The sequence below is a fragment of the Neltuma alba genome, unplaced genomic scaffold (genome assembly GCF_004799145.2).
Source record: "Neltuma alba isolate B1F8T4 unplaced genomic scaffold, ASM479914v2 tig00004287_pilon, whole genome shotgun sequence".
Lineage (NCBI taxonomy): Eukaryota > Viridiplantae > Streptophyta > Magnoliopsida > Fabales > Fabaceae > Neltuma > Neltuma alba.
Window position 1 is genome coordinate 11,584 of NW_021633640.1, and position 26,001 is coordinate 37,584.

The following is a 26,001-nucleotide window of genomic DNA, read 5'->3' on the forward strand; positions in this document are numbered from 1 at the left end:
AAGAATACTTTAGAAAAAACAATACTTATTTATTATAAATAACTACCTTAATAATTTTCTTAATTTACTCATATTAGTCTGTTAACTCTTATATTAAAGACCGGAGATAGTATAATGCATGGTCCTGTTGTTTTTGTTGCATTAGTTCTTCGATTACATATATTTTACGCATGTATTGGTGTAGTCAAACATTTGCAATCAATGTGTTGGGATTTGTTGTCGCGTATAAGTTGAAAGAGAATGAAATTTGAAACTGAACGGCTTAGTTCATACATTCAACCACCAAAAAAAAAAAAAAGGTACACACTCCTTCCAATCTTAAAGCGCAAAAGCAATTTTTTTTTTTTTAAAAGTGTTCATCCCAAGATTATTTCACTGATACAATACTTTATAATTATCTACTCATCATCTGGCATGAATATATCAGGCGGTGATAACATATTATTGTTTCTAATTGGAATGAACGGTCAAGGCTTTGGCTATCAATCTAATCCCTGCATTCTCCTGGAACTCATAAAAATCGAAGGAGACGACTGCATCAACAAACGAACCATGCCTGAGCAAGGAACCCAGCTCTGCAACATCAAACTTATCGAAGAACATCCTCTTCTTAGTGCCGGATGATGAATCTCTCTGGTACATTTCAGCTGCATATATGGCTACATTCCCGCATTTTGCCGTAGGTATCCTATAATGTCAACATATATCTGAAGTAATTGAAGGCATTTAGATTTATAAATGTGTATCATATATAAACTAACTTACCGCAATCGCACAGTGGGATAATCGTAGAAGCCATCGCTTTTGGCGACGAGTGGCCTCCAATAATCAGGGTTCCCACCATGCCCAGGATCTAAATATGAGCTCTTTGCAATACTGTCACAAGCTTCAAGAACCTCGCATAGGGTTTTTGATGGATGAAGATCAACCACAATACTCAATTTTGGTAGGCCCGCACGATCAAAAAACTTGTCGTTTACTCCAAATAGTATTTTAAGATGATCACAACAAAGTTGAAACGGGACGCCTTCGTGCCGTAGTTGTATCTTTAGATCACCATGATCTGATCGAACAGAAGATGCAGTGAGGCGAGGGACAGCTATTTGATGGAGCTTTAAAACAGCAAAAATGGTGGTGCAAGCCTCAGACACGGCGGCTGAAGAAAACATCTGTGCCTGAATTGTTTCTTGGTTTGTTTCATCACGAAGAGGACCGAAGGTGAAAAAATGCTTCTGAGGTATAGTGTGTGATGAGCCTTCATGTGGTAAAAGTATTTCATTGCTATGACTTGCAGCAGCTTCTGCAGAACTCCTGCTATTCACTGTGGATGCATCTACAAGACTCGATTCCTGCATGGATGCATGCAGGTGATTATAAAATTATAAAGTCAGAATCCAGAGTTTGAAGAGCCAGCTTTCATTTTAGTGCTCAGAAGATTGAACTAATAAGGAAAATAGTAGTGATCACATTTAAACTAGTGAAACCAGTTCCAGTGCTTACCATAGCGAGGAGCACCATAATGCTCATCAAATCCTAGTCATTTAAATTTAATATAGATAGCCAAGATTTAATATTTAATATTTTTGTTTTTCAAAAAAATGTTTTCTTTTTAATAGGTATATAATAGATGTAATCTCTTTATTGTAAGTCTTTTAAAAAATAATTTTTTATTTAAAAATCAGTAGTTAAAAATTTAAATCTAGGCCATTAAAACTGATTTTGAATTGTTTAGATTTTATCAGAGTCATAAACATCATGATCACTGAAAATGGTTCACCATGCACTGATTTGTGCAAATGAAACGGAAGGAGTTAAGATATTTCTCTCAAGAGTGATGAGTGATGACTGCTCAAAACTCATCACGATTTGCGCTATCACTTTGATAAATTCAAATTCAAAATAGGTTATGAAAGTGAATCATTGCTCGCCAATTATTATATTGATGGTACATAAATGCTTGCAAGTAAAATTTTACCAGGAACATAGCCGTTGCGCAGCATTTAATTACTTCAATATTGGTCCGAACATCATCTAAGCTCCTGAAGATATGTCGCAGAATTATCAAGTAAGAAGAAATTATGTGAAAGCATATATGGCATAAAACCTCATCGACAAGCACAATTACCTGTGTGTCTGTTTTTCAAGCCCAAAATACTCTGCAAGGGTGGCCAACTGCAGTGAACAGATGATGAATGCGTCAAAACTCGAAGGTGACATAAAATCACCTTCTAATCAAACTACGGGATAGTGTATATGACAAAGGTTTATTCTTTATACGAATGTTAAAAACATGCAGTGCGCCTTTGTCTTCCAAAAAAAAAGGAAAACGGGATATCTCATACAACAGAGGAAACGAAATATAGGAAGCGTACCGTCATGTTCCCAGCTCTCCTCCCAAACGTTTCAGTCAACGAAACTAACGAGTCAATAAAACCTTTGGGTTCCGGAGGGGGCCGGTTAATCTGAGTAAATGCCTCTCTGATGCAGCCACTGTCAAATTTTAACATATTATGCCCCGCCCAAATCCGATCTACACAAAACCCCGGGGGATTAGAATTAGAATTATATATTATAATTATAATTATTGCAATAATTTGGCACATCATGTTTCGTTTTTCTCCATTTTGGCCATGACGAGAAGGCAAAGAAACAGAGAAGGGACAAACCATGAAGAAGCTTATAAACATCGTCGGCGATTTCGGCAAAAGTAGGAGCCCGGGCAATAGAATCGCTAGTGATTCCGTTGCTACGCTGGAAGCCGGCGGGGATGAGGGAAGGGTCGGCGGGTCGGACCAAGGTGGAGCAGGGTTCTTGGAGCTCTTTTAGCGTCTTGGGGCAAATCAAGATGGCTCCGAACTCCACGATGACTCGAGTTGGGTGGATGGTTTCAAGGTCGAAGAATACAATTTCGGGTCGGTCGTCGTCGGCGTGATCCATCCCAAGTGAAGGATGATAAATTCAAGCTCCGAGCATAAGGAGCGATGAAGAGCAAGCAGAATTAATGGCGGAGGCTTTAATAAAGGTAGGGGTGCTCAAGGAACTTGCTTAAGAAGCTAAAGCTTCTGTAGAACACGTACGTCGGAGCTTGCTTAGTCATGAAGGCTCCGCAACTTGCTTTGGACATTGGTCGGCGTCTTCAACTTTTTCTGGTCGACTTTTTTAAAGGCCCCATTTTAGTTGATTCGTTTTCCAGGTTTTGTGGCCGAATCACGAATAAAGGCTAGCTCTCCGGAGGATTGCCCATTACGCCATAAATCAAGGGGGTGTGTGTGGGGCCAAATAATGGCAATTTGAGATTTATGGCTTTCAAGATTTATAGAAGTACTCGGTTCTACTGCAAGCTGGACTCCAAGGATTTCCCGTTTAAGGTATCAGTGGAATTTACAATAACTCAAATCATTTTACACATCCTTGTAAATATATGAACTGATTATAATTTATGTTAACATGCACGCATTTCCTTCTACTTATGAAAGATCAATTTTTTTGCAACCAATCTAACCCCCACACCCTGTTGAAACTCATATTGATCTAAGCAGAAAACTGCGTCCACAAGATTCCCGGGCATCAACAACGAACTGAGCTCCTTGGTATCAACCTCATTGAAACGTAACCTTTCAATAATGCCTGATGATGATTCTTTCTTGTACACTTCAGCTGCAAATATGGTAGCGTCCCCACATTCTGATATGGGAATTCTGGAATGCCAATATTTACACAAAGTAGTTAAATTCTCAAGCAGCCAAATTTTGAAAGGCTTGCATGCAATTATTTTTATAATCTGCTGCGTAAGATATGATATAGAACTTACCGTAACCTCACGGTAGGATAACTGAAGGAGCCCTCTTTTCTGGTAACAATTACTGGCTTCCAATTATGAGAGCTACGTCCAGAGTCCAAAAGTGAACTCAGAGCAATGGCATCACAGACTTCAAGAACCTCACATAAGCTTTCTGATGGATCGACCACAAAACTCAACTTTGGCTGGCCTGCATTATTATGAAACCTGCCGCTTTTTCCGAACCGTATTTTGAGATCATCACAGGAAAGCTGAGAAGGGAAACCATTGTGCAATAGTTGTATCCTTTGACTGCCATAACATAATGGAACAAGAGATCCAGTGAGGCTAGAGATGAAAACTTCATAGGGCTTCAAAACAGTAAAATTGCTGCTGCAACTAGCCTCGGATAAAGCAGCTGGACAAGTCTCTTGTGGTTGAGGATATTGAACTGGATTAGCTAATTTATTGCCTTCTGAGCTGCACGTTGCAATATGAGAAGATGTTGTTGGACGTTTTTCTTCGTTACATTGAGTTGCAATAGGTGATAATAACACGGATTCTGTTTTCACGTCTGATAGGCCCTTGTCTTGTAAAGATTTTCCCACACGGCAACTTCTTGCAGCAACTTTTGGAGAAACCAAACTATCCACTATGAATACGTCTGGAAGACATGATTCCTGTATGATGATTAAAAACAATGCAATCCATTACTCATCAGTGAATTAAACCAATAAAGAGAAGGGAATTTTGTAAAATAATGTTCCTGTTTGAAATTTTTTTTTACTAAAAGGGCCTGAATTTGATAGGGTAGAATTTTTTTAACTACGTGCAATATATTTTCAATTATGTGCAAAAGTTATCAAAATGAAAGATGTGTTGCACACAGCTAAAGAAAAGTTGCACGTGCTAAAATAGTTGCATCTGCTCAAGTTTAAATCTCTTTAGTCAATAAAATTTCAAGCATGCACTTTTTATTATTTTTTCAAAAAAGAATAGGCACATTTAACAAATCAAAGTTAAACAAAATAAACCAAATTGTTATTAGCAACTAGCATTATTTGCAAAAATGATGTTATATTAGCATTACCAAATAACCTGAATGAGAAAAAGTAACGCAGCCACGTTCAACATAATAGCTTATTGTCCAAATTACGGAGACCAACAAAATTAGTAATTGCATCGAAATATTTTTTTTCTTCTTTCCAAAATCTAGCCCTAATTTAATGTTTTATTATGGTACAGTCGTATTTATTATTAGAAATTGGAGAAATCATTAAATAGGGGTAAATATGAAAATATTTTATAAACAATGTTATAATATAATTTTGAACAAAATATTATAAAAGGATATACGCATTTGAAAATTGAGTACTATATTCCAAGGCAAAATGGAGTATTAACTTTTAGCCAATAATTACATTCTTGTACGTTGACATAAACTTGATATATGACGGTTCTAAGATGCCCTCTCTCTCTCTATATAAAAGAAAAATATATATATAAAAATTTAAAAAAAATAGTTGAAAACATTTATCATTCCTAAGAAATATGTTACAAATGGTAGTTTTGTTTCCAAAGAGTCTCAATTAAGTTTAAACTTTACCAAATTATTGGTGGCACCCCCATAAAGTCAATCTACTTTAATGATAGAAGAGTTTGAGGGAAACTTTTCTTTAATAAAAGTTAATCTCTTATGCTACTTTTAATCCTAAATATAAAAGCTAGTTGACTTATTTGAATAAATCAAGAAAATAAGTTAAATTAGTGTTTGTAATAAATAGTGTGTTGTCTTTCCTAAAATATCATTGCTAATCAAGTTTATTAGCTAGAACTACCTTATTAGAAGAACTATCTTGAGAAAAATGAATAAATAGAGAGACAAAGTGGATTAGAATTTTATTTTAGGACCAAAATAAAATCAATAAGATCTTATATTGAGAGCCAAAAGCAGTATTATTTAAAAGTAAGAGAATATTCCCTAAATGTTCTCATATACTCCTCCGGTCCTAAATATAAGATCCATTTGTAGTGTAAATTATACTACAAAATGGATCTTATATTTAAGACCGGAGGGAGTATAAAGCACCGGAGGGAGCATTATATATAAAAAAAAATGTGGAAAATGCTTCAAATGGAAGAAAATTTTTACCAGGAACATAATAGTTGCACAGTCTTTGATAACTTCAAGATTCATTCGAACATCATCTAAGCTCCTGAAGATTGAATTAATGCAGAAAAAATAAGCAAAAGAATTACTAAAGCTGGCTTACAAGAAAACATCACATCAAATTCCATCGTTTATCATAGTTAGTCAGTTACCTATGTTTCTGTTGACCAAGACCAAAATATGTTGCAAGACTGGCCATCTACAATAATTAACATGTATAGGAAAACTGAAAGCTTACTAATATGCAAAGCCAAACTATGGGATAGTATACATGTTTTTGAATTTAGTTTAGTGGAAAAGAAGATAGTAACAAATAAACTCGGCTCATATAGAAGTTTAACGAGGGAGTAGTATTACATCATTAAAAAAATGAGTTGTAAATACTTGATTCAGACAGTTTTAAATGTGAGAATCTCAGTTGTAAATTATTGAGAGCAACTGATAGTGAGATTATTATGTAAAACATATGCCTTTTTTTGGAAAAAAAATATAGGAAAACTTTTCTAACATATATTCTCTATAAAATATATATAAATATAGGAAGGATGCCTTCATGTCACCAGCTCTCCTTCCAAACGTTTCAGTCAACAAAGGCAGCGAGTCAATGATAGCTCTCGGCTCCGGCGGTGGCCGATTCATCTCAGTAAATGCCTTTCTGATGTGAACACAGTCGAATCTTAAGATGTTATGACCCGCCCAAATCCTTTCTGCAACAAAAACAAAAAAAAAAAAAAGAGTTGTAATTGCAATTTGCCGCATCATGCCTTTGTTTTTTCTCCATTCTGGCCACGAAAAGGCAAAGAAACACAGAGAAGGGGCAAACCATGAAGAAGCTCGTAAACCGTATCGGCGATGTCGGCGAAAGTAGGGGCAACGGCAAGAGCAACACGATTAATTCCATTGCTACGCTGGAAGACGGCGGGGATGAGGGAAGGGTCGGCCGGTCGGACCAAGGTGGAGTAGGGTTGTCGGAGCTCCTTAAGTGTCTTGGGGCAAACCAAGATGGCTCCGAACTCCACGATGACAGAAGTGGGGTAAATGGTTTCAATGTCGAAAAATACAATTGGGGGTGGATCTTCAGCTTGATCCATCTTCGACGATCAATTCAAGCTCGGTAGTTGTGGAGCGAAGGGCAGAATTAATGGTGGAGGCTTTGATAAATTCAAGGAACTTGCTTAATTATGAAGATAAAGCTTCTGTAGAACACGTCGGAGCAGCTTGCTTGGTCACGAAGGACCTACAACTTGCTTTGGACACAGTGATCGTTGATCATGTAAAAAAAAAAGTTTCGACCAAATGCCAATGCCACTCATTTTCTAGTGTTTCGGTTCTAAATATAAATATAAGACCTATTTTACAGTGTAATTTATATTATAAAATGGGTCTTCTATTTAGAACCGAAAGAATACTACAAAATAGATTTTATATTTAGGATACAAGGACTAATATTTCACAAAAGTTTAAAAGCAAAAAAATCGAAGAGAGAGTCTCACAACAAGCCGAGGAGGAAATAGAAAAGATGAAAAGAAATACACCGGTCTGCTTTGAACAGCTTGCGCGTAAAGGTCAGAATGACAATAATCCTTAACGTCGCTCCTCTACTTCTTAGAGATTATTGTTGGCCATTAAATCTTCCCTTCCTCTTTTATTTGTTTCTTTCTTTTGTTCGGTGGGGAGTAAATTTGTCTCCTTTGATACAGTATATAATTAATATGATTATTGACTCACTGAATAATATAACAACCTACCTATTATATATCTATTACACGTATAAAACTAGAGTTTGACTTAGAGAGATTCCTGGGCTCCATTAAGATTATCTTTGTCATTAATTACTTTGATTTTTTTTTGATACATTGGAAATAAAAGAAGGGAAAATTAGTAAAAAAAAATCCCTATTTGAAATTTTAATTAGTCAGAAGAACTTGATTTGTGCATGTACAAGTATGATTCGTGAGTGCAACATATCATTCAAATAATATGTTTCACTCAACAGATGATATGTTGCACTCACAGATTATAATTGTACTTGTACAATTTTAGGTCTTTTTGGCCAATTAAAATTTCAAATAGGGATTTTTTATCAATTTTTCCATAAAGAAAGACTAAACTATGAGGAGGATGCAGTGAGGACAGCCACAGCTTCCCGACTTATGATTTAGAGCCCCAAGGCTCCATTCAATATGTGTTTTACTAGGAGGTCAACCATCAGGTTCTGGTCTCTACTAATTGTGTGTAGTTCCACTTTCCAGCTCCAAGCCAACATTTCCTTTATCTCATGAATAGTGGCCCAATCTTCATGCATGCTATTGTCATCTTCAAGGATTAATCAAATGGCTTCTGAGGAATCACACCAGAGAATCACTTCTTGTCTCCCAAGGTCCCAAGCTCATTTTAGACCCAATAAGCAGCCCCATAGCTCAGTTGTGAGATTATTGCCCTAGTCTAGCTTAAGCAGGAATCCTTCAAGGATCTGGTCATCAAACTGCTTCATAACTCCGTACATGCCACCTTTCCATTCCTGTGTGAGAACGCACCATCAGTCTCAACCACTAGAGTGCTGGTCCTGGAGTCCGAAATAGTTTTTGTGATATGTTGTAGCCCAGTGTTCATCCTAACACCTTGCAGCTTTGAAGTTGAGGACCTCATGCAAATGCTAATTACCAAAGCTTTTCCCAAAGATCGTGGCAAGATCCATGGTGAAATTTACATGCGTGTACTCATTTCTCGCTCTCCACAAAAGCCAACAGATAATGAAAAACAAGTATTTCCACTTTAACGTTACCTGTGCAACTTGATTCCTCATATTTAGCTGTATCCAGCTTTTGAAGTCACTAGTGAAGAAATGGCAGTGGAATTTCAGAGCAATAATTCACCCCCAGAACTTACGTACTTCTAAGCAATCTTGAAACACATGTTCTTCACTTTCTTGATGCTGCCTGCACTTATCACAAAGCCCATTCTGATGTAAGCCTCTAATAAGTTTTCTTTGGTTTGTGATAACCCACTCATGAAGCTGTATCCATGTAAAAGCCTTGCACCGTTGAGGGATTGTTAGTTTCCAAACACTATTCCAGTTAAAATCAGGGGCTTCCTTGGGTGGGTTAAGGGCCATATATGCCGATCTGGTAGTGAAAATCCCACTCTTCTCCTACTTCCAACGAGCTATATCCTACTTCCAGTTGTTTTTAATTCCCTGCCACGTATTAGAACTTGGTTTCTTCATATTAATATGAGGTATGAGATTCTTTCCATATCCATACTTATGTCGTATGACTTTCACCCAAAGAGAGCCCTACCTGGTGACAAGACCCCATCCAAGCTTCATCATAAGTGCTCAATCTTGCTGTTTGATATGTCTTATACGAAGGCCCCCAAATTGTTTTTCCATGCACACTTTCTCCTAGGAGATGGGGTGCATCCTTCTTCTCTCATCTGAGGATCCCCAAAGGAAGTTGCGAGCTTGTTTTTCGACAAGGTTACAGGTACTGTCAGGGATGTGGGCCATCTATATGGCGTAGGTTGGCATGGCACTTATGACAGATTTCACAAGCATGTCACCCCCCGCAAGAGAGAGGCTGTTAATCTTCCAGTTACTTAGGTGACTTTTAACTTTGTCAATTATATACTGATAGGTCTGATTGGTAACTCTGTCATACTGCAACAAAACTCCCAAATATTTGCCAAGGCCAGCAGTCTAAGTAAAGCCAAATGCCTCACTAAGTTGAGAGGCTTTGTTGTGATTAATATTCCTAGAGAAAAAGATTTTTGTCTTTCCCTAGCTAACTTTCTGGCCTGAAGCTTCACAGAACCGGTCCAGACAATCTTTAATAATTTCTACCTACTCAAGACTAGCTTTTACAAAAATTAATAGGTCATCAGCAAAAAAACAAATGCGAAATTGGGGGTCCATGCTTACTTAGTCTTATAGGCCTCCATCTCCTTGTATTAATCTCGTGTTGAAGAATATGTGCCAACTCTTTCATACAGATCATAAACAGATACGGATATAGGGGGTCTCCTTGTTAGAGGCCTCTTGTTGGACTGAACTTTCTGACTTTATCACCTTCCCACAGGATTTGCATTGAGGGGGATGAAATGCGCTCATGTATGATTTTTATAATTGTTTTAGGCAAGCCAATTTCCTTTAGGCATTTCATGACAAAGCTCTATCTGATCTGGTCATAAGCTTTCTCCAGGTCGATCTTAATGGCCATAAAGCCTCTCTTTCTTGTCATATTCCTCATTGAATGAATCACATCCTACGCAACTATTATATTATCTGAGCTTGTCTTGCCTGGAACAAAGCTACATTGATTTGGCGCAATGACCTTAGAGAGGCATAGCTTTAACTTATTCACCTCAACCTTAGAAATAATCTTATAAATCACATTACAGAGACTAATAGGCCTAAAGTCCCTTATAGATTCTGGGTGATCTACCTCAGGGATGAGCACAATAAAGGTATGATTTATAGAATTATTAAGAGTAGGATCAGAAAAAACTTTCTTAACCATAAGAATGACCGAGTCGCTTACTAGTTCCCATTGGCTTGGATAGAAAAGGGTGTTTAAACCATCAGGGCCCAGTGCTTTCAAAGCTCCCATGTTAAAGAGCACATGTTTGATTTCTTCGCTAGTCACCTCTTTCCTCAAAATCTCAAACTGGTCTCTTTCAATCGCAAGAAAAGTAACAGCAAACTCATGGAGACAAAAGTCATTATACATACCTGGACTGCTTACACTGTTGTCTTCCTAAAACAAATTATAGAAGAAATTGGTGGCGGTGGTTTTAATAATTTCATCATCATCTGTCCACTCGCTGTTATCTTGCATGAGCGCTTCAATGCAATTTCTTCTCCGTCTTCTATTTGCTTTAGCGTGGAAATACTTGGAGTTTTTGTCCCCAAGGGTATACCACTTGCATTTTGCTTTTTGAGCCCAAAGAAGATCCTCTTCAATAATAACCTCTTCCAACTCAAGCTAAAGCTTCCGTTGAAGTTGTTCTAAGGACGACGATTGACCCGAACTAGCCATCGTCTGTGAGATACCCTCAAGTCGTCCCATTAGCTGGCTCTTGCAACGTCCCAGGTGCCCGTACATGGTTTTGCTCCAGTGAATGAGAGCCTCAGTAAAGCAATTAATATTTTCCACCCAATTCAAGTTGTGATCCTATTCTTCTTTTACAAGTCTACTGAAATCATCATGCAACACCCAAGGGGCATTAAAACAAAAAGGGTGAGAAAACTTATTAGAAGAGAACACACCTTGTCTCATTTAAAGTAGGATAGGCCTATGATCAGATTTGAACCAAGGAAGACTCTTGACCACAGCATCGATATATGTGGAGCGAGCTTTGTTATTGAACAGGACTCTATCTAATCGGCTCTTGCAACCTTCCCTCTTCCAAGTGTAGAAAGGGCCCAAGCAACCCATATAAGAAAGATCCATGTCCTCCACCCAGTTGCAGAACTCGCGGTCAATAGGAGTTGCATGAGTTGCATTTGATCTGCTTTCACTAGGCCAGAGAATACCATTAAAATCAGCCCCAACAAGCCAAGGCCATTCCTGACTCGGATTAATGCTTTAGAGTTGGACCCATAGAGAGCGTCAGACCAAGGGGTTGGGACAAGCATAAACGGTTGTTATGAAGATTTTTTCTCTCCATTTCTCTCAAGCATCATGTGAATAAACTGGTTATTTTTTTGAGAACAAAGAGAGCGAAGTCATTATTTGTCCATGATAACCATATACCCCCTCGAAAACCCATAGCTTCCCCAACTTCAACATGCTAGAAACCCAACTACTTACTAACATTTTGAGCTTTCTCACCACTTGACTTGGTCTCAAATAATGCACAGAAATCAATCTTTTTTAATTTCCTTAATAAGTCCAGGAAAAGCCTTGGATCCCGTTCCCCTGCAATTTCAAAAGATATAGTTCATGGGGCCTCTGGAAGAGGGGAGTTCTTGCTTATAGACCCCTTAAGTTTCATCTAAACGTCCGTAGTTGTACCAGAATGCTTCAAATCAGTTTCCTAGCCATGTTCATGTAGGAATGCGACCATCTCAGTATCTTGAAGCTGAATAATCAAGTCTGCATTAATAGCTTCTAAGCCTTGGTCCAAATCAATCTTGTCGGGCCTAGAGGAAGAAGGCTGGTCCGTGACGGCATCACTTGGTAGCCCATCTTCTTTCATATTCATTAGAGCCTCAAAAGGATTGTGGGCTTTCCAAAAGTCGCAGGTGGTGACTACTGGGGCCACTAATCATCGAGACCCCTTTTTGCCTTTGGGGGGAATATTCTCCTTTCCATATTTAGAAGCTTTATTTTCCATTGACTTGGCCGCGTCCACAGGGACCCACTTAAAATTGTTGTGAAATTCCCTCCCCACAAACAGCTGACCATTGGTATTTAAACCGCCTTTATTTGTTTCCTTCTTATTCAAGCTATCCAATTTGACATCTCCACGCTTCTCGCGATTTTGAGTCAATTGCGTCTTGCTCTGCAGATTCATCTCCTGGCAGTTACTCCGAACCCCGGATTTAGCGTTGTTTCCCCATTTCTTTCCTTTAGACCGTTGCACCAAGTTCCATGCCCCGAGCTTCTCCGTCTATGGTGGAGTTTCACGGTCAAGATTTGTTCTGGCAGCTGTTTCCTAGCATGGGCGTTTCGGCAAACCGCTTTTGGAGGCAATATGTATGTTTTCTGTGGGGTTTATCTCCAGCTCTTTGGGTGCCGCATTCAAATCAACGTTCACCTTCTCATTACTCTGCCCGTGACCCGTTACAGTGGAGTTTGACTTAGAGAGATTCCTGCGCTCCATTAAGATTATCTTTGTGATTAATTACATTGATTTACTATGCAAGCGCCAACTATTTGAGAATTTTCTCTCAAAATTTATCATTGAAATATTCCATCCTAATTACATGCAGGCAAGCTCCAAGGATTAATAGACATTGAAGTTAATTATCAGTGGAATTAATTTTACAATAATTCAGTCATTTTATGCATACTAATTATATGATTTGATAATAATTTTAATTATTTTGGCATTCATGTTTCACCTAGCCAAATTAAAAACACGTACGTCACGTTCCTTCTACACATGAAAGATCAACTTTTTAGCAACCAATCTAATCCCTGCACTCTGCTGATACTCATATTGATCTAAGCAGAAGATTGCGTCCACAAGGTTCCCAGGCATCAACAACGAACCGAGCTCCCTAATATCGACCTTATTGAAGCGTAAGCTTTGAACAGTCCCCGACACTGATTCTTTCTTGTATACTTCAGCTGCAAGTATGGCAGTGTTCCCCATGCATAGTGATACAGGAATCCTGTAATAATGCCAATATTTACTAACATTAGTAATATTCTCAAGCTGGGAGATTTCCACAGCCTTCATTAATTTCTTCCTTATTCTTCCTTTTGCTTCACCTGTTTCTCAATGCGCAGAAGGCCAAAAGCGATCACGAGCAATTCTTTGGATAGATTAATTATCTACTATCCATTATTGTTCTTGTTGAAATGAAGGCATGCATGCGTGAGATCAGTATTAATAATGAAAAAGATATATATATATATATATATATTTTAGGTGTAGGATATAGAACTTACTGTAACCTCACAGTAGGATGGTTGAAGGAGCCCTCTTTTCTGGTAATCAATACTGGCTTCCACTCAGAGCTACTTCCTGAGTCCAAAAACGAACATAGAGAGATGGAATCACAAGCTTCAAGAACCTCACATAAGCTTTGCGATGCGTCAATCACAATATTCAACTTTGGTCGGCCTGCTTTATCACAAAACCTACCGCTTATTCCAAACCGTATTCTGAGATCAGCACAAGAGAGCTGAAAAGGGAAACCATTGTGCAACAGTTGTATCCTTTTACTGCCATGATGTGATGTAAAAAGAGTTGTGGTGAGGCTAGAGATGAGAACTTCATGGGGCTTCAAAACAGCAAAATCGCGGCTGCTGCTCCAAGTAGCCTCAGATAAAGCAGCTGGACTAGTCGTTTGTGGTTGAGGATAGTGAACTGGATTAGCTAATTTAGAGCTTTCTGCAATAGGAGAAGATGTTGTTGGACGTTTTTCTTCGTTACATTGAGTTGCAATAGGTGATACTAGCAATATGGATTCTGTTTCCATATCTGATAAGCCATTGTCTTGTAAAGATTTTCCCACACTGCAACTTCTTGCAGCAACTTTTGGAGAAACCCGACTTTTGAGTACATCTGGAAGACATGATTCCTGCATATATAGATGATACCCAAAAAAAAAAAAGGGGCAATCCATTACTCAGTGAATTGAACTAGGCACATTTAACCAATCAAAGTGAAACAAAATCAGCCAAATTGTTATTAATTAGCGGCAACTAGCATTATTAGTTGCAAAATGATGTTATATTGGCAATTACCAAATAACCTGAATGAGAAAAAGTAACGGGCCCATAACATAATATAACTAGGCATCATGTCAAAATGAGATGTTGAAATATATATATATATATATATATATATTATAGAATACTATACCGCATTTGATTCATAGGCTTTTGAGCTGCACATTTGAATGGGAGATGTAGATGTTGGACGTTTCCCTCCTCACATAATTGATTTGCCATAGGCGATATGGGTTTCTTTTTCATATCTGACCAACTTCTATCCGGCAATGATTTTTCAACGCTGCGATATCTTTTAGCGCTGTTTGGAGAAACACAATTATTCACCGTGAAATCATCCAAAAAACTTGATTCCTATATGGATGGAGAGGGATTATGACATAGAGTCGGTCAGATTATCCATGATTTGACGAGTAAATTTTCAAAAATAAATAAAAACAAAGAATTATCATATTTAACTAATTAAAATGAAACAATACTAGCTAGCCAATTACTATTTCATCTGCCTCCAGCTAGGTAGCTACAAAATGATGTCATATATATTACCAAGTACCAAATAACCCAAATGAGAACAACACGGTCTCATAACTGGGCGCATTATATTTCAGGACACTTTCTAAAACGGTATCATGTTTTTAGGCGATTATTAAAGATTCTTGTAGACTGACATTTTGATACATGATGTTTATTATTTGTAGTCCTAACCAAAGAAAAACAGTCACAAACCCTTGGGATAGAAACGGGCTAAACGGCCTATGGCTCCTTGTCGTGGAACAAGTATAACGTTAAATAATGAGAATCTTTGAGGTAAAATTTTACCAAGAAGAGAACAGTTGCACAGTGCTTGATAACTTCTAGATTCATACGAACATCATCTAGGCTCCTGAAGATTATTTTGTTGCAGAATGACGGTCAAACAAAAAGATAAACTATTAATTATAGCCGTCTTATTAGGAAATAGTATAACATAAAAATATCTAAAAATTCTATCCATTAGCAAAGCTACCTATGCGTCTGCTGCCCAAGCCCAAAATATGTTGCAAGAGTAGCCATCTGCAGTGAAGAGACACACACACATATGTATATATATGAATGCAACATAAAATTACATTTATATATATATATAAAAGTTTACGCTTCGTACGACTGAAATGCAATATATATATATATATATATATATATGCTGAACTTTTCCAAATGGCAAAAAAGAGGAATATGATTTATAGGAACAATACCTTCATGTTTCCAGCTCTCCTGCCAAACGTTTGAGTCAACAAAGGTAGTGAGTCTATCGTACTTTTGGGTGATGGTGGAGGCCGATTAATCTCAGTAAATGCCTCTCTGATACGAAGACAGTCAAATCTTAAGATGTTATGGCCCGCCCAAACCCGTTCTGCAACAAAAACGAATTATATATAACTCCACATTTTTCCCCATCACAAGCCAAAGGGAAAAAAAAACAGAAGGGACAAACCATGCAGAAGTTCATAAACCGTATCGGCGATGTCGGCGAAAGTAGGAGCGGAGGCGACAGCCTCGCGAGTTATGCCGTTGCAGCGTACAGAGGCGGGGGAGATGAGGGAAGGGTTGGCGGGTCGGATCAATGTGGAGTAAGCATGGAGCTCCTTTAGCTTCTCGGGGCAAACCAACATGGCCCCAAACTCCAGAAGGGCATAACCCTGGCCGGCGCAGGTGGGGATGGTGGTTTCCACGTCGAAGAATACAATTTCGGATCGTTCTCCAGTTTGACCCATTTTAAGACGATGATGTCAATGGAAGAAGCAAAGCAGAACAGAACAAAGAATCTGCCTTTCAAGATGAACGCTTCCAAGTGAGCATTAAAAAAATTTATGTTGTTTTGTAATAACGTTGGTTTTCTTCTTCGAGGCTTAAACAGACTCAGTTTGGCCAGCCGGGAGATATAATTTTTTACGCTCACCGCATACAATATGATTGATGAACATAATATATCAAAAGTATATTTTACATGTGGTCATCAAAACCAAAACTAAAATGTCTGTTCCTGATACATGAACTAGTTGGGAAATTTACTCTATCATTCAGCATAATTATTATTTACAATTAGATTAATTATGTGACTTTTTACAGAATGGAATGGGCTTACTGTTAGCCTTTTGGAGTCGCCTTATAGATTCTGTCCATATCCCGCGACGTACGAATCTGGAGCCGAATAATCTATTAGCATTTTTTTTTTATATGTATATATATACTACTTTTTACCCTCGATTCCTCGAGGGGTTAGGGTGTTTATTCATTTAAAACTAAAACAGAACATATTAATTTATATACTTACTACTTATTAGAAACTACTTCCTTTGATCCTGAATGCGAAACCTATTTTCTAGTGTAAATCACACTACAAAATAAGTTATAGCATAAATTACATTACAAAATGAGTCTTGAATTAAAAACCAAAGGAATAACTACAAATATATACCCTTTGCACTTGGTGGAGGGATAATCAAAATTAAAAAAAAAAAACTAAAACGCGTTGCAATTTTTTATAATCCACATATATGATTGCTGACGCAATGAGGGCTGTTGGTGGAGGGTTAATGTAGACATTTGGTGCCGAGAAAATATTGAAATAAATATGGGCTTCAGAAATCCATTATAAAATTTTCCCAGATGTAATATTGTAATTGAAAGTAGTTAGTGAATGTATAAGCTGAAAAAGATCTTGATCAATGATCATACATCAAAGAAATTAGTACATACTCCGTCGGCACTTTTCTATAAATCACTTCTACCTAATTTTGAAACTGAGAGAATTGTTTAAATTTTGTTGGTGTTCTTAAAATCATCTCAATTCTTCAACATGAATTTTAATTATTAATTAACTATAATAAAGTCTAACTCAATCTTGCTCATCAGATCTTCTCTAATCCGTCTTGAAACCATAAATGTACATGTTATTAATATCAAGAGTGTTATTGACTAAAATTTGCTTCATAGATTTTGTGAAATAAATAGGACCATAAAAAGCTTATATACAAAAGATGACCAATAAATAAGTTTTAGGTCTCAGCTCTCAAGGAAAAACAAGACATCATGTTATAATGATGAAGGCTAGCTGCTGATCGAACTGTGTTATCAGCATCCATCTAACGTATGTTTGGTTCAGAGACTTCTGAGCTGCATGTTGTAATAGAACTTTCTGGGCGTTTTCTCTCCTTATTACAATACTGATTCTCAGTGGTTTCCATTTTTCGTAACTGATGAGCTGCGATCTGGTAGTAAAGACCTTCCATTACCACTACTCGTAGTAGCATTTGGAGAAACCCTGCTATTCACAGTGAACACACCTGGAAACTTTGATTCCTGTAAGGATATGGAGAGATTATAGAGTAATTATAAAGTTAGAATCCATACGATTAGATCGTTAGTATACCAAAATGGGCCAGTGGCTTATATATGGCTCATTGTCTTCCAACAAGTATGATGAAATGCTTCAAATTCAAAGTAAAATTATTTTACCCAGAAAAGAACAGTTGCACAGCTTTTGATAACTTCCGATTCATCCGAACATCGGCTGAGGCCCTGGAAATTTGTTGCAGAAAAATTATGCAGAAAGAAACTATTATAATACTCGGCTCACAATAAAACAACATGTTCCATCGATGAGCACAGGTACCTATATGTGCCTGTTGTCCAATCTCAAAATATGCTGCAAGACTGGCCATCTCCAAGTGGCCGGGAACATATATAAAAAGCTATTGCTTTAGCGATTCTAGAGGGGGGGAAATGGACGAAATATATTCTCTAAACGATATATGCTGAAGTTTTCCAAAATGGAGTTTTTGTTTTTATTGTTATTCGTCTTGTTCATCTAACAGAGAGGTAAACACAACGTGCTCAGCAAATGTCTCTCTAATGCGAGCACTATCAAGTCTTTCGATGTTATGGCCCGCCCGGACCCGTTCTGTACAAAATTCACAAGAACTTAATTATAAGTGCAATTTGCCACTTCGTCTTTGGTTTATCTCCATTTACCGATTACAATAAGGCATAGAACGTAAGAAACAAACCATGAAAATGTTCATAAACCGTATCGGCGAAAGTAGTAGCGGAGGCGACGGTGTATGGGGAGTAATGCCGTTGCAGCGGACTGAGCTAGGGGAGATGAGGGAAGGATTGGCGCGTCCGACCAAGTTGGAGTAGTCTTGGAGCTCCTTCAGCTTCTTGGGGCAAACCAATATGGCTCCAAATTAAACTCCAAAATGGCAAAAGCCTGCTCACCGGCGGGGATAGTTGTCTCAACGTCGAAGAATGCAACTTCGGGTCGATCTTTAGTGTGACCCAGCCATGGAACAAGTGGAATAGAATAAACACAATATGCTGTCAAAGATGAAAGCTTTAGCCTTTGATTTGAGTGAAAGTGAAGAAAAGGAAAGAAAGAGATGCCCTCGTTAGTTATATATATGTGTACGCTACATTTATGGGGGGAGGGAAATTATTTTGAAATTTTAAAAAATTTCCCTCCATTTCTCTCCTAACTTTTCCCTTTAGGTTAGGAAATTTTGAGTGATTTGCAGAGAAGGTGGAAGAGAAAAACAAAAGCTAAATCTGTTATGAATATTATGGCTTGGCCGCTTTGGATGTGGATGTTCATTTTTATCTCCTTTTTTCTAATTAGTAACTCCCCGCTGCTTTTACTATTCCACTAATCTTGTAACTCATCTCTCATTTACATTCATGATTCATTATTTACCATTTATATAGACGTGTAATCTGCAAAATTATGCCCATGACTAGGTATGTCATTTGTACTGTAAGTTAGAAGAAATAAAAATAATACAAGATATCTCCCTCATTCTTTTTGTTTCCGTTTTTTTCTACATACTTTATATTATAATTTCGGTATATTTTCGTAACAAAATCTATATTTTTGTACCATCTTGACTAAAATGTCTTTTTGTTTACATGTGTGTGTATATATTCGTGTCCTATCTCTATTGTCAGTCTTGTTGCTATCCGGACGGGTTGGAGTGGAATATATACTAGCCACCGGGATCAGTTTTGATGCCAACCATTATCATGATATTTATCAAATATTAATTATTTAAATTTAATATGGACAGGATTTAATTTTTTTTATATTTTTTTTTTAAGAAAATGTTTTAATAGGTAGATAATGCATGATAAATGTAATTTTTTAATTGTAAATTTTATTCAAAATAATTTTTATTTAAAAATTATTAGATGTAAATTTTAAATCTAGATCATTAAAACTGTATCTAAATGATATAGATTTCACAACAAAGCTGATTCCCACCTTCTGCTCTCCACGGCCATCCAATAGCTGAATGGATATGCTATGCCGTTTTTTAACGTAAGGTTAATTAATTTAGAAAATTTTTAAAAATTAGATAAATTATTTTAAAATATTTTCAAACTAATTTATTAGTCTAATGATACATATAAATATTTTAAAGAAATAATATAATATATGCTAAATTGGGTTCTATATTGAGCGAAGGTAACATTGAATATCATTGCTTTTCCGGTGGCAGTAAATCAATAGTTTCTAGTGAAGAAAAATTAAATCTGTTCTTATTCATATGGCTCGCGCAATAAAATAGTGGACTCAAAATAATTATGTGAATTTACTAGTATATAACAAAAATACGAGACGAACATGTTGTGAATACGAAAAAGCACTATGATGCAAAAGTTGCGCCAGTGGAAAGACGCGGACTTATTGAATGTACAAACTTTGGATGCCAGCTATATATATAATAAAATATTAAGATCCAGCCCAAGATGACCTCAGGCCGAAAAAACCCAAGATGACCCGGGTACGTGTAGAGCACCCACTGGTTGCCGCCATAACCACGCGATCCTCCTTTGGAAAAGGGGGCAAACAAGAACAGTAACAAAATTGTGAACTCCCTTTTCTTCTCCAGAGCGTGTCTCTGAGTTGTTTTACCATGAGCGAGGCATAACCGCAAGGACAAGGGTAATAACTATTTAGTGCTTCTCGGTTCTTATAACCGACACGGACACGCTCTTTCTGATCTAACTCTGCGCACCACTATCGTACGGTCTGGGCTTCACTCGTCATTCCCAACACTACCATTCTGTGATCTGCCCGACCTCGATCATTTGGTTTGAGCTGAGCTGGGTGGGCATTACCCAGATGATGATTTCTGGGTACAATGAAGAGGATCAATAGGAATCCGTATGATGATGCAGAAAAGCTCTCAGATTCGGACAGCCGCGACAACTATTCGAGGGATCCTGACAAGAAATCTGGTTTTAATTTGATGCGATTGATGGGGTTCTTCCTGCTTGGTTTGATGCTCTTCTCTGCACTGTTTTCTGTTTCGGTGGTTCTCCGAGACCCCCCTTCAGATGGCGTCGTCGAAGCATCTTCATCTGTTTTATTTCAAGCTAAACAAAGTGAAGGTATTTGCTTATTCATGTGTTTAAGTTTATCTTGTAAGTTGCATTACTGATTCTCTTACGAATCTTGTAAGTTTATCTTGTTTTGATCAGTATGCACTGTTCAGCTCTAACTCCGTGATCTTCTTTTGCCTTCTACGTCCTAATTCTTTATAAGCCGATGGATCATACTGGTGAAAGGTTGTTTATAACTGATATGCATCATACTCGTGAAAAAATAAAATGAGAAAATCAGCACTTCTAGTTCTAGTTGTCTACCAGTGAACTATATTCTTTGATGGAGCTATTTCACCATTTAGCCCAATTCGAGGAACAGAAACCAGAGAATAAGAAAGGAAGTAGAATGGGACAAATTTTTAATTTTGCTTTTGCTTTTGTTTTTTCTCGAACTTATGCTGTCGTGTGCCTTAGAAGAGTCTAGGCAACCTCTTTTCCTTTATTTTTGTTCTTCCTATGTGCATCTACATGTTAAGATGACTTTAGGGTTACTCACTAAAATGGCAAAAGTTTTTTCGTTTCCTTTTAAATTATAATATGGAAAGGAATATCTACTTGTTTCAGTCAAATGCCTGCATGGATATCTGTTTAACTGGGATCAATTATTACAAAAGCGGAACATAGATTCTTGTTTTGAAGTTTCTGCATAAAACTTGCTTAGCTGCTAGTCTGCTGACTTCTTTCTGCTGTTGTCATTTTTCTGAACGCCAATACGTCCTTCCTTCGGTTTTGTAAGTTTTACATGATGTTATATTGACATTGGCACTGCATATGCTGATATTTTAGCACATAAGAGGATTTAATTTCGATCTTCCAGTGATTAAAAGGAAGGGGGAATATTGAAAACTGAGAGAAAGAATGGCTATATTAGTAAATCAAAGCATCCTCTTCCAGAAAAGGTTGAAATTTTCTTCTTCACTCTTTTCCTCCCCTTCTGAAATGATAACTAGCTCAATTGCTGCTGATGAGATTGCTATTGTGTGATTAATTTCTGTTCATAATTCTCATCCGATGTCTCTCTGGAAAGTCTTATTTTCCATAGTGCAAGAAGTTTTCTTGACTGCTTTTTCTGGAAACTTGAATCAAGTAACGGATTATATTCTTTTCTGACTTAGGTTTGAACAAAGATTTCTCTGATTCTGTTGAGTTGCCAAGAGATGAACTCCTTGGTGGTCTTCTTGCTGCTGGATTTGATGAAAGATCTTGTCTCAGCCGGTATATGTCAGGCATATATGGCAAAGGACTATCAGGAAAGCCTTCTTCTTATCTGATCTCTAGGTTAAGAAAATATGAAGCTCTCCACAAAGAATGCGGACCTTATACTGAATCCTATAACAAAACAGTGAAAGAGCTCAGGTCTGGTCATTTTTCTGGGTACTCAGGCTGTAAATATGTAGTTTGGGTTTCATTTAGTGGGTTAGGGAATAGGATATTGACCTTAGCTTCTGCATTTCTTTATGCTCTACTCACAAACCGTGTCCTACTGGTTGATCCTGGAGTTGATATGAAAGATCTCTTGTGTGAACCGTTTCCTGATGTTTCTTGGTTTCTCCCTCCTGATTTTCCCCTCGCAACCGAAATGCGCAATCTGAATCAGCAATCTGCTCAATGTTATGGGAAGATGCTAAAAAACAATTCAATAGCAAATTCCACGGTGCCATCTTATGTCTACCTTCATCTAGCCCATGATTATGATAATCAAGATAAGCTATTCTTCTGCGATGGAGATCAAAGTTATCTCCAGAAAGTACCCTGGTTAATCATGAAAACAGATAATTACTTCATCCCATCTTTGTATTTGATGCCTTCTTTTGAGCAGGAACTGTATGATCTCTTTCCAAAGAAGGATAGAATCTTCCATTTCTTGGGTAGATACCTATTCCACCCCACCAACAGGGTATGGGGACTTATTACCAGGTACTATGAAGCCTATTTAGCTAAAGCTGATGAAAGATTAGGCATCCAGATTAGAGTGTTTGACACAGAGCCAGGCCCATTTCAACATGTATTGGATCAAATCTTATCCTGTGCTTTGAAAGAGAATCTTTTGCCTGATGTAAATAGACATCAAGATACCGTAAGTTCATTAGAAAAGAAAAAGTTAAAATCAGTACTGATGACATCTTTAAGCTCAGGATATTTTGAAAGGGTGAGGGACATGTATTGGGAGTATCCTACAGTGACAGGAGAGGTGGTTGGCATATACCAGCCAAGCCATGAAGGGTATCAGCAAACAGAGAAGCAGATGCACAACCAGAAAGCTTGGGCTGAAATGTATCTCCTGAGCTTAACTGATGTGCTGGTTACTAGTTCATGGTCAACCTTTGGGTATGTGGCTCAAGGCCTTGGAGGCTTGAAACCATGGATACTGTACAAGCCAGAGAATCGAACAGCTCCGGATCCTCCTTGCCGACGTGCCATGTCGATGGAGCCATGCTTCCATGCTCCTCCCTTCTATGACTGCAAGGCCAAGAGAGGAACTGACACAGGTGCACTTGTTCCACATGTAAGGCACTGTGAAGATATGAGTTGGGGTCTTAAGGTTGTTGACAATTAAAGATTATTTGTGAATCATGACTATGTATGTTGACTGTCAAAACTTAGCTTAAAGGAATGCAAATTTTCACGTGAAATTGAAATTTTTTGGGGGGACGACATTTTGGAATGGATTGAGTGATTCCTTTTTCTTGTGTGCTTTCCCCCGCTCCTACGATGACCGCCAGATTTGAGCACCCTCTCTCTAGAGATTATCGTCGTCTTCGGATTTGTGTTTTTTCATTTATTCGTGTTAGATAAAACTTGACATAATTTTGTTCCTATTAAGCTGTTTGATGAAAATAAGAGAAGGGAGATATTTGGGGACTTAGCCTTCTACACTTAATATATATTTATACACCTAACCGTTACCAATCAAATCATAACAAGTAGATTTTAAGGCAGGAGTTGGGGTCTTAACCCTTAAGGATGTTGGTATTTAAGGTTATTTTTTGTTGTTATGATTGTGTAAGTTAATTATTTGATTATGACGGTCAAAACTAGGCTTAATGCTATACAAATTTTATTGCGCAAATTGCTTTTTTCAGTGTTATTTTCATGCGCGTTTTGCCCAGCCGGCACAAGCCACGTAATAAATGGATTTGAGTACCAACGTACTGTATTTTGAGAAAGAAGGGTCTTTTCGGTTTATATAAAATGTTTTTGAAGTTTTTTAAAAATACTTTTTGCTATCAAGTTCTTGGATGAAGATGTGAGCGTTACTTGAACTTTATAGCAATTATTTGCCACTTAATATTATATGGAGAATTTTATCGTAAAGAATTAAACATCCAAACAAATTGAATAGCCAAAAATTTTTTTTAAAAAAATGGTTGTAAATAACTATACATATTGTATGCAATGTTTAACCTTTTTTCCTTTGCCATTTTTTGGAGATGGCGTTTTATTTCCATCTTCCCAATAATTGCATTTGCATGGCCGTGTTTATTTATTGGGTCAAAATTGAAGCCCAAATTTTGAAGTAACATGCCACGTGTCAGATGGTCCCTACCAGAAAGTTGGGCCCTCATGTGAACCATTGTAAACAGTTTTCAAGTCACGTCATACATGGATTGATCAGTTCGTCGCTAGATTTTTGTTCTTCTGCCTGCTTTGTTAACATATTTTCACAACGCCACCCGTTTTAATTATCATTCAAGAATTTTTTTAAACATTACAATGTTCAATATAACTAATTTAAATTCGTTATGCTAAAAGCTTTATAAATCAATGTACTAAATAAAATATATAACAGCCCACTCCTTTAATCCTATAGTTGAGAGAGAGAATATTTTTTCCTTAACATAAGTCACCTTGTCAAGTTTATTTTATAAATATATAATTTTATTATTAATTTATTGTTCTATTTGACCTTTTTTTTGAAAAGTATATAAGGATAAAATTTAATAATTGTTTAATTTTAAAATAACATTAATAAAATTTAAAGTTTTCTTTAATTATTGTAACACATATTGAAGATGTCTTATAAATAGTATTATAGGAATATATTATCTCCAGTCCTTAATGTGAGAGTTCATTTGATTTTTATTTTGGTTTTAAATATAATATTCTAATTTACTTTATTTCTCATATTTATTCATTTTCTCATAAAATAATCCTTGTAACAGTGATAGTTCTAGCCAATACATTTGATTAACAATGATATTTTAGAAAAAATAACATCTATTTATTACAAACAACTAATACAATTAATTTTCTTAATCTACTCAAACTAGTCAACTGCTACCTCTGGCCCTAATTGTAAGATCTCGTCTATAGTCTACAAACAAAGTCTTATAATTAGGACCAAAGGTAGTAACTCTTATATTAAAAACCGGGAATAGTATCTATTAGAGTCTTAATGTGTGACTGTATCAAAAGAAGTCTCATATTACTCAAGATTGGAAAAATCTTAATGTCTACCAAGATGTAAACTTGAACTAATAAAATGGCTGAGAATATGAATCTTTATAACTTACTGTTAAAAGTAACCGTTGAAGTATTTATGTGTCTTAATTAATCAGTTTTATTTTTTTTCGCAAGTCATATTCAATGGTTGTAAAATGTTTAATTCACCTTTATCAATTATTTAAAAATCTCTTTTTTAATTTTCATTAAAACCATCTTTAATCATTATTATGGCAGCCCAACGATCACATATTATCTGCCTATAAAAAACAATGTGTGGTGCACGATCAGAGTATGTTGTGTTCTATTCCTGAGCTCTCCTCCTCTCTTTTTGTTCTCTTGAGTTTTAAATTTCTATTGTTTTGTCACCCTGCTCTACGTAAGACAAGTTTGTTTAATTCTCGAAAGTGTCGCATTTCATTCTAATTTATAAGACAGAATAACTCTTAAGGACAATCTCCCTAAACACGACTCGAATCATATTTTTTATTATTTTTGCAAGTGTTGCCAATAGTAATATAGTATCATGCATGTCTAAGGTCATGAATAATTAAAAACTCCAATAATTTTATATAATATACAGAAAAGTACATCTAATTATTTAAAAAAGGTTTTCCAGCCAACCAGGATCGGTCTGAATGAACAAATAAACACACAAGGGAGTGATGGAGAATCAAATACTTAAAAAATTAAGAATAATGCTGACACGCAGCACCAAAAAGATCACTATCAATGAAAGAAAGAATATATCTCAACGTCAAGTTCAAAGCAAAGCTGAGAAA

At 36.8% G+C, this 26,001-nt stretch overlaps 5 protein-coding genes across 6 annotated transcripts; 1 reads left to right on the forward strand and 4 right to left on the reverse strand.

Annotated features, from left to right (window-relative positions):
* Positions 1-310: 310 nt before the first annotated feature.
* On the reverse strand, positions 311-13,579 carry LOC114744205 (protein NEN1-like). Of its 2 annotated transcripts, none has more exons than XM_028932402.1 (7): positions 13,568-13,579; positions 2,667-3,698; positions 2,373-2,530; positions 2,126-2,172; positions 1,976-2,039; positions 766-1,349; positions 311-688 (listed from the first exon to the last, which is right to left on the reverse strand). In XM_028932402.1, exons 2-7 carry the CDS (start codon positions 2,935-2,937, stop codon positions 451-453), a joined length of 1,362 nt encoding a protein of 453 aa, XP_028788235.1. In that variant the 5' UTR covers positions 2,938-3,698; positions 13,568-13,579; the 3' UTR covers positions 311-450. The 2 variants fall into 2 exon arrangements, with proteins under 2 accessions (XP_028788235.1, XP_028788234.1); XM_028932401.1 differs by lacking the exon at positions 13,568-13,579 and adding an exon at positions 3,812-3,911.
* On the reverse strand, positions 3,174-6,147 carry LOC114744208 (protein NEN3-like). The gene is made up of 5 exons (XM_028932406.1): positions 6,101-6,147; positions 5,931-5,994; positions 3,812-4,458; positions 3,503-3,698; positions 3,174-3,341 (listed from the first exon to the last, which is right to left on the reverse strand). The coding sequence occupies exons 1-5, from the start codon at positions 6,145-6,147 to the stop codon at positions 3,174-3,176; spliced, it is 1,122 nt and encodes a 373-aa protein (XP_028788239.1).
* On the reverse strand, positions 6,468-7,039 carry LOC114744209 (protein NEN1-like; the record flags this gene model as incomplete). Its single annotated transcript, XM_028932407.1, has 2 exons — positions 6,772-7,039; positions 6,468-6,655 (listed from the first exon to the last, which is right to left on the reverse strand). Coding segments are annotated over exons 1-2 (456 nt in total), but the record flags the coding sequence as incomplete, so codon positions are not given.
* LOC114744210 (protein NEN1-like) lies at positions 12,216-16,107 on the reverse strand. Its single transcript, XM_028932408.1, has 7 exons — positions 15,828-16,107; positions 15,589-15,746; positions 15,360-15,406; positions 15,173-15,236; positions 13,568-14,202; positions 13,080-13,287; positions 12,216-12,560 (listed from the first exon to the last, which is right to left on the reverse strand). Exons 1-7 carry the CDS (start codon positions 16,105-16,107, stop codon positions 12,216-12,218), a joined length of 1,737 nt encoding a protein of 578 aa, XP_028788241.1.
* A 4,162-nt stretch (positions 16,108-20,269) lies between these two features.
* LOC114744202 (galactoside 2-alpha-L-fucosyltransferase-like) lies at positions 20,270-23,461 on the forward strand. The gene is made up of 2 exons (XM_028932399.1): positions 20,270-20,782; positions 21,892-23,461. Exons 1-2 carry the CDS (start codon positions 20,533-20,535, stop codon positions 23,331-23,333), a joined length of 1,692 nt encoding a protein of 563 aa, XP_028788232.1. The 5' UTR covers positions 20,270-20,532; the 3' UTR covers positions 23,334-23,461.
* The last annotated feature ends 2,540 nt before the right edge of the window (positions 23,462-26,001 follow it).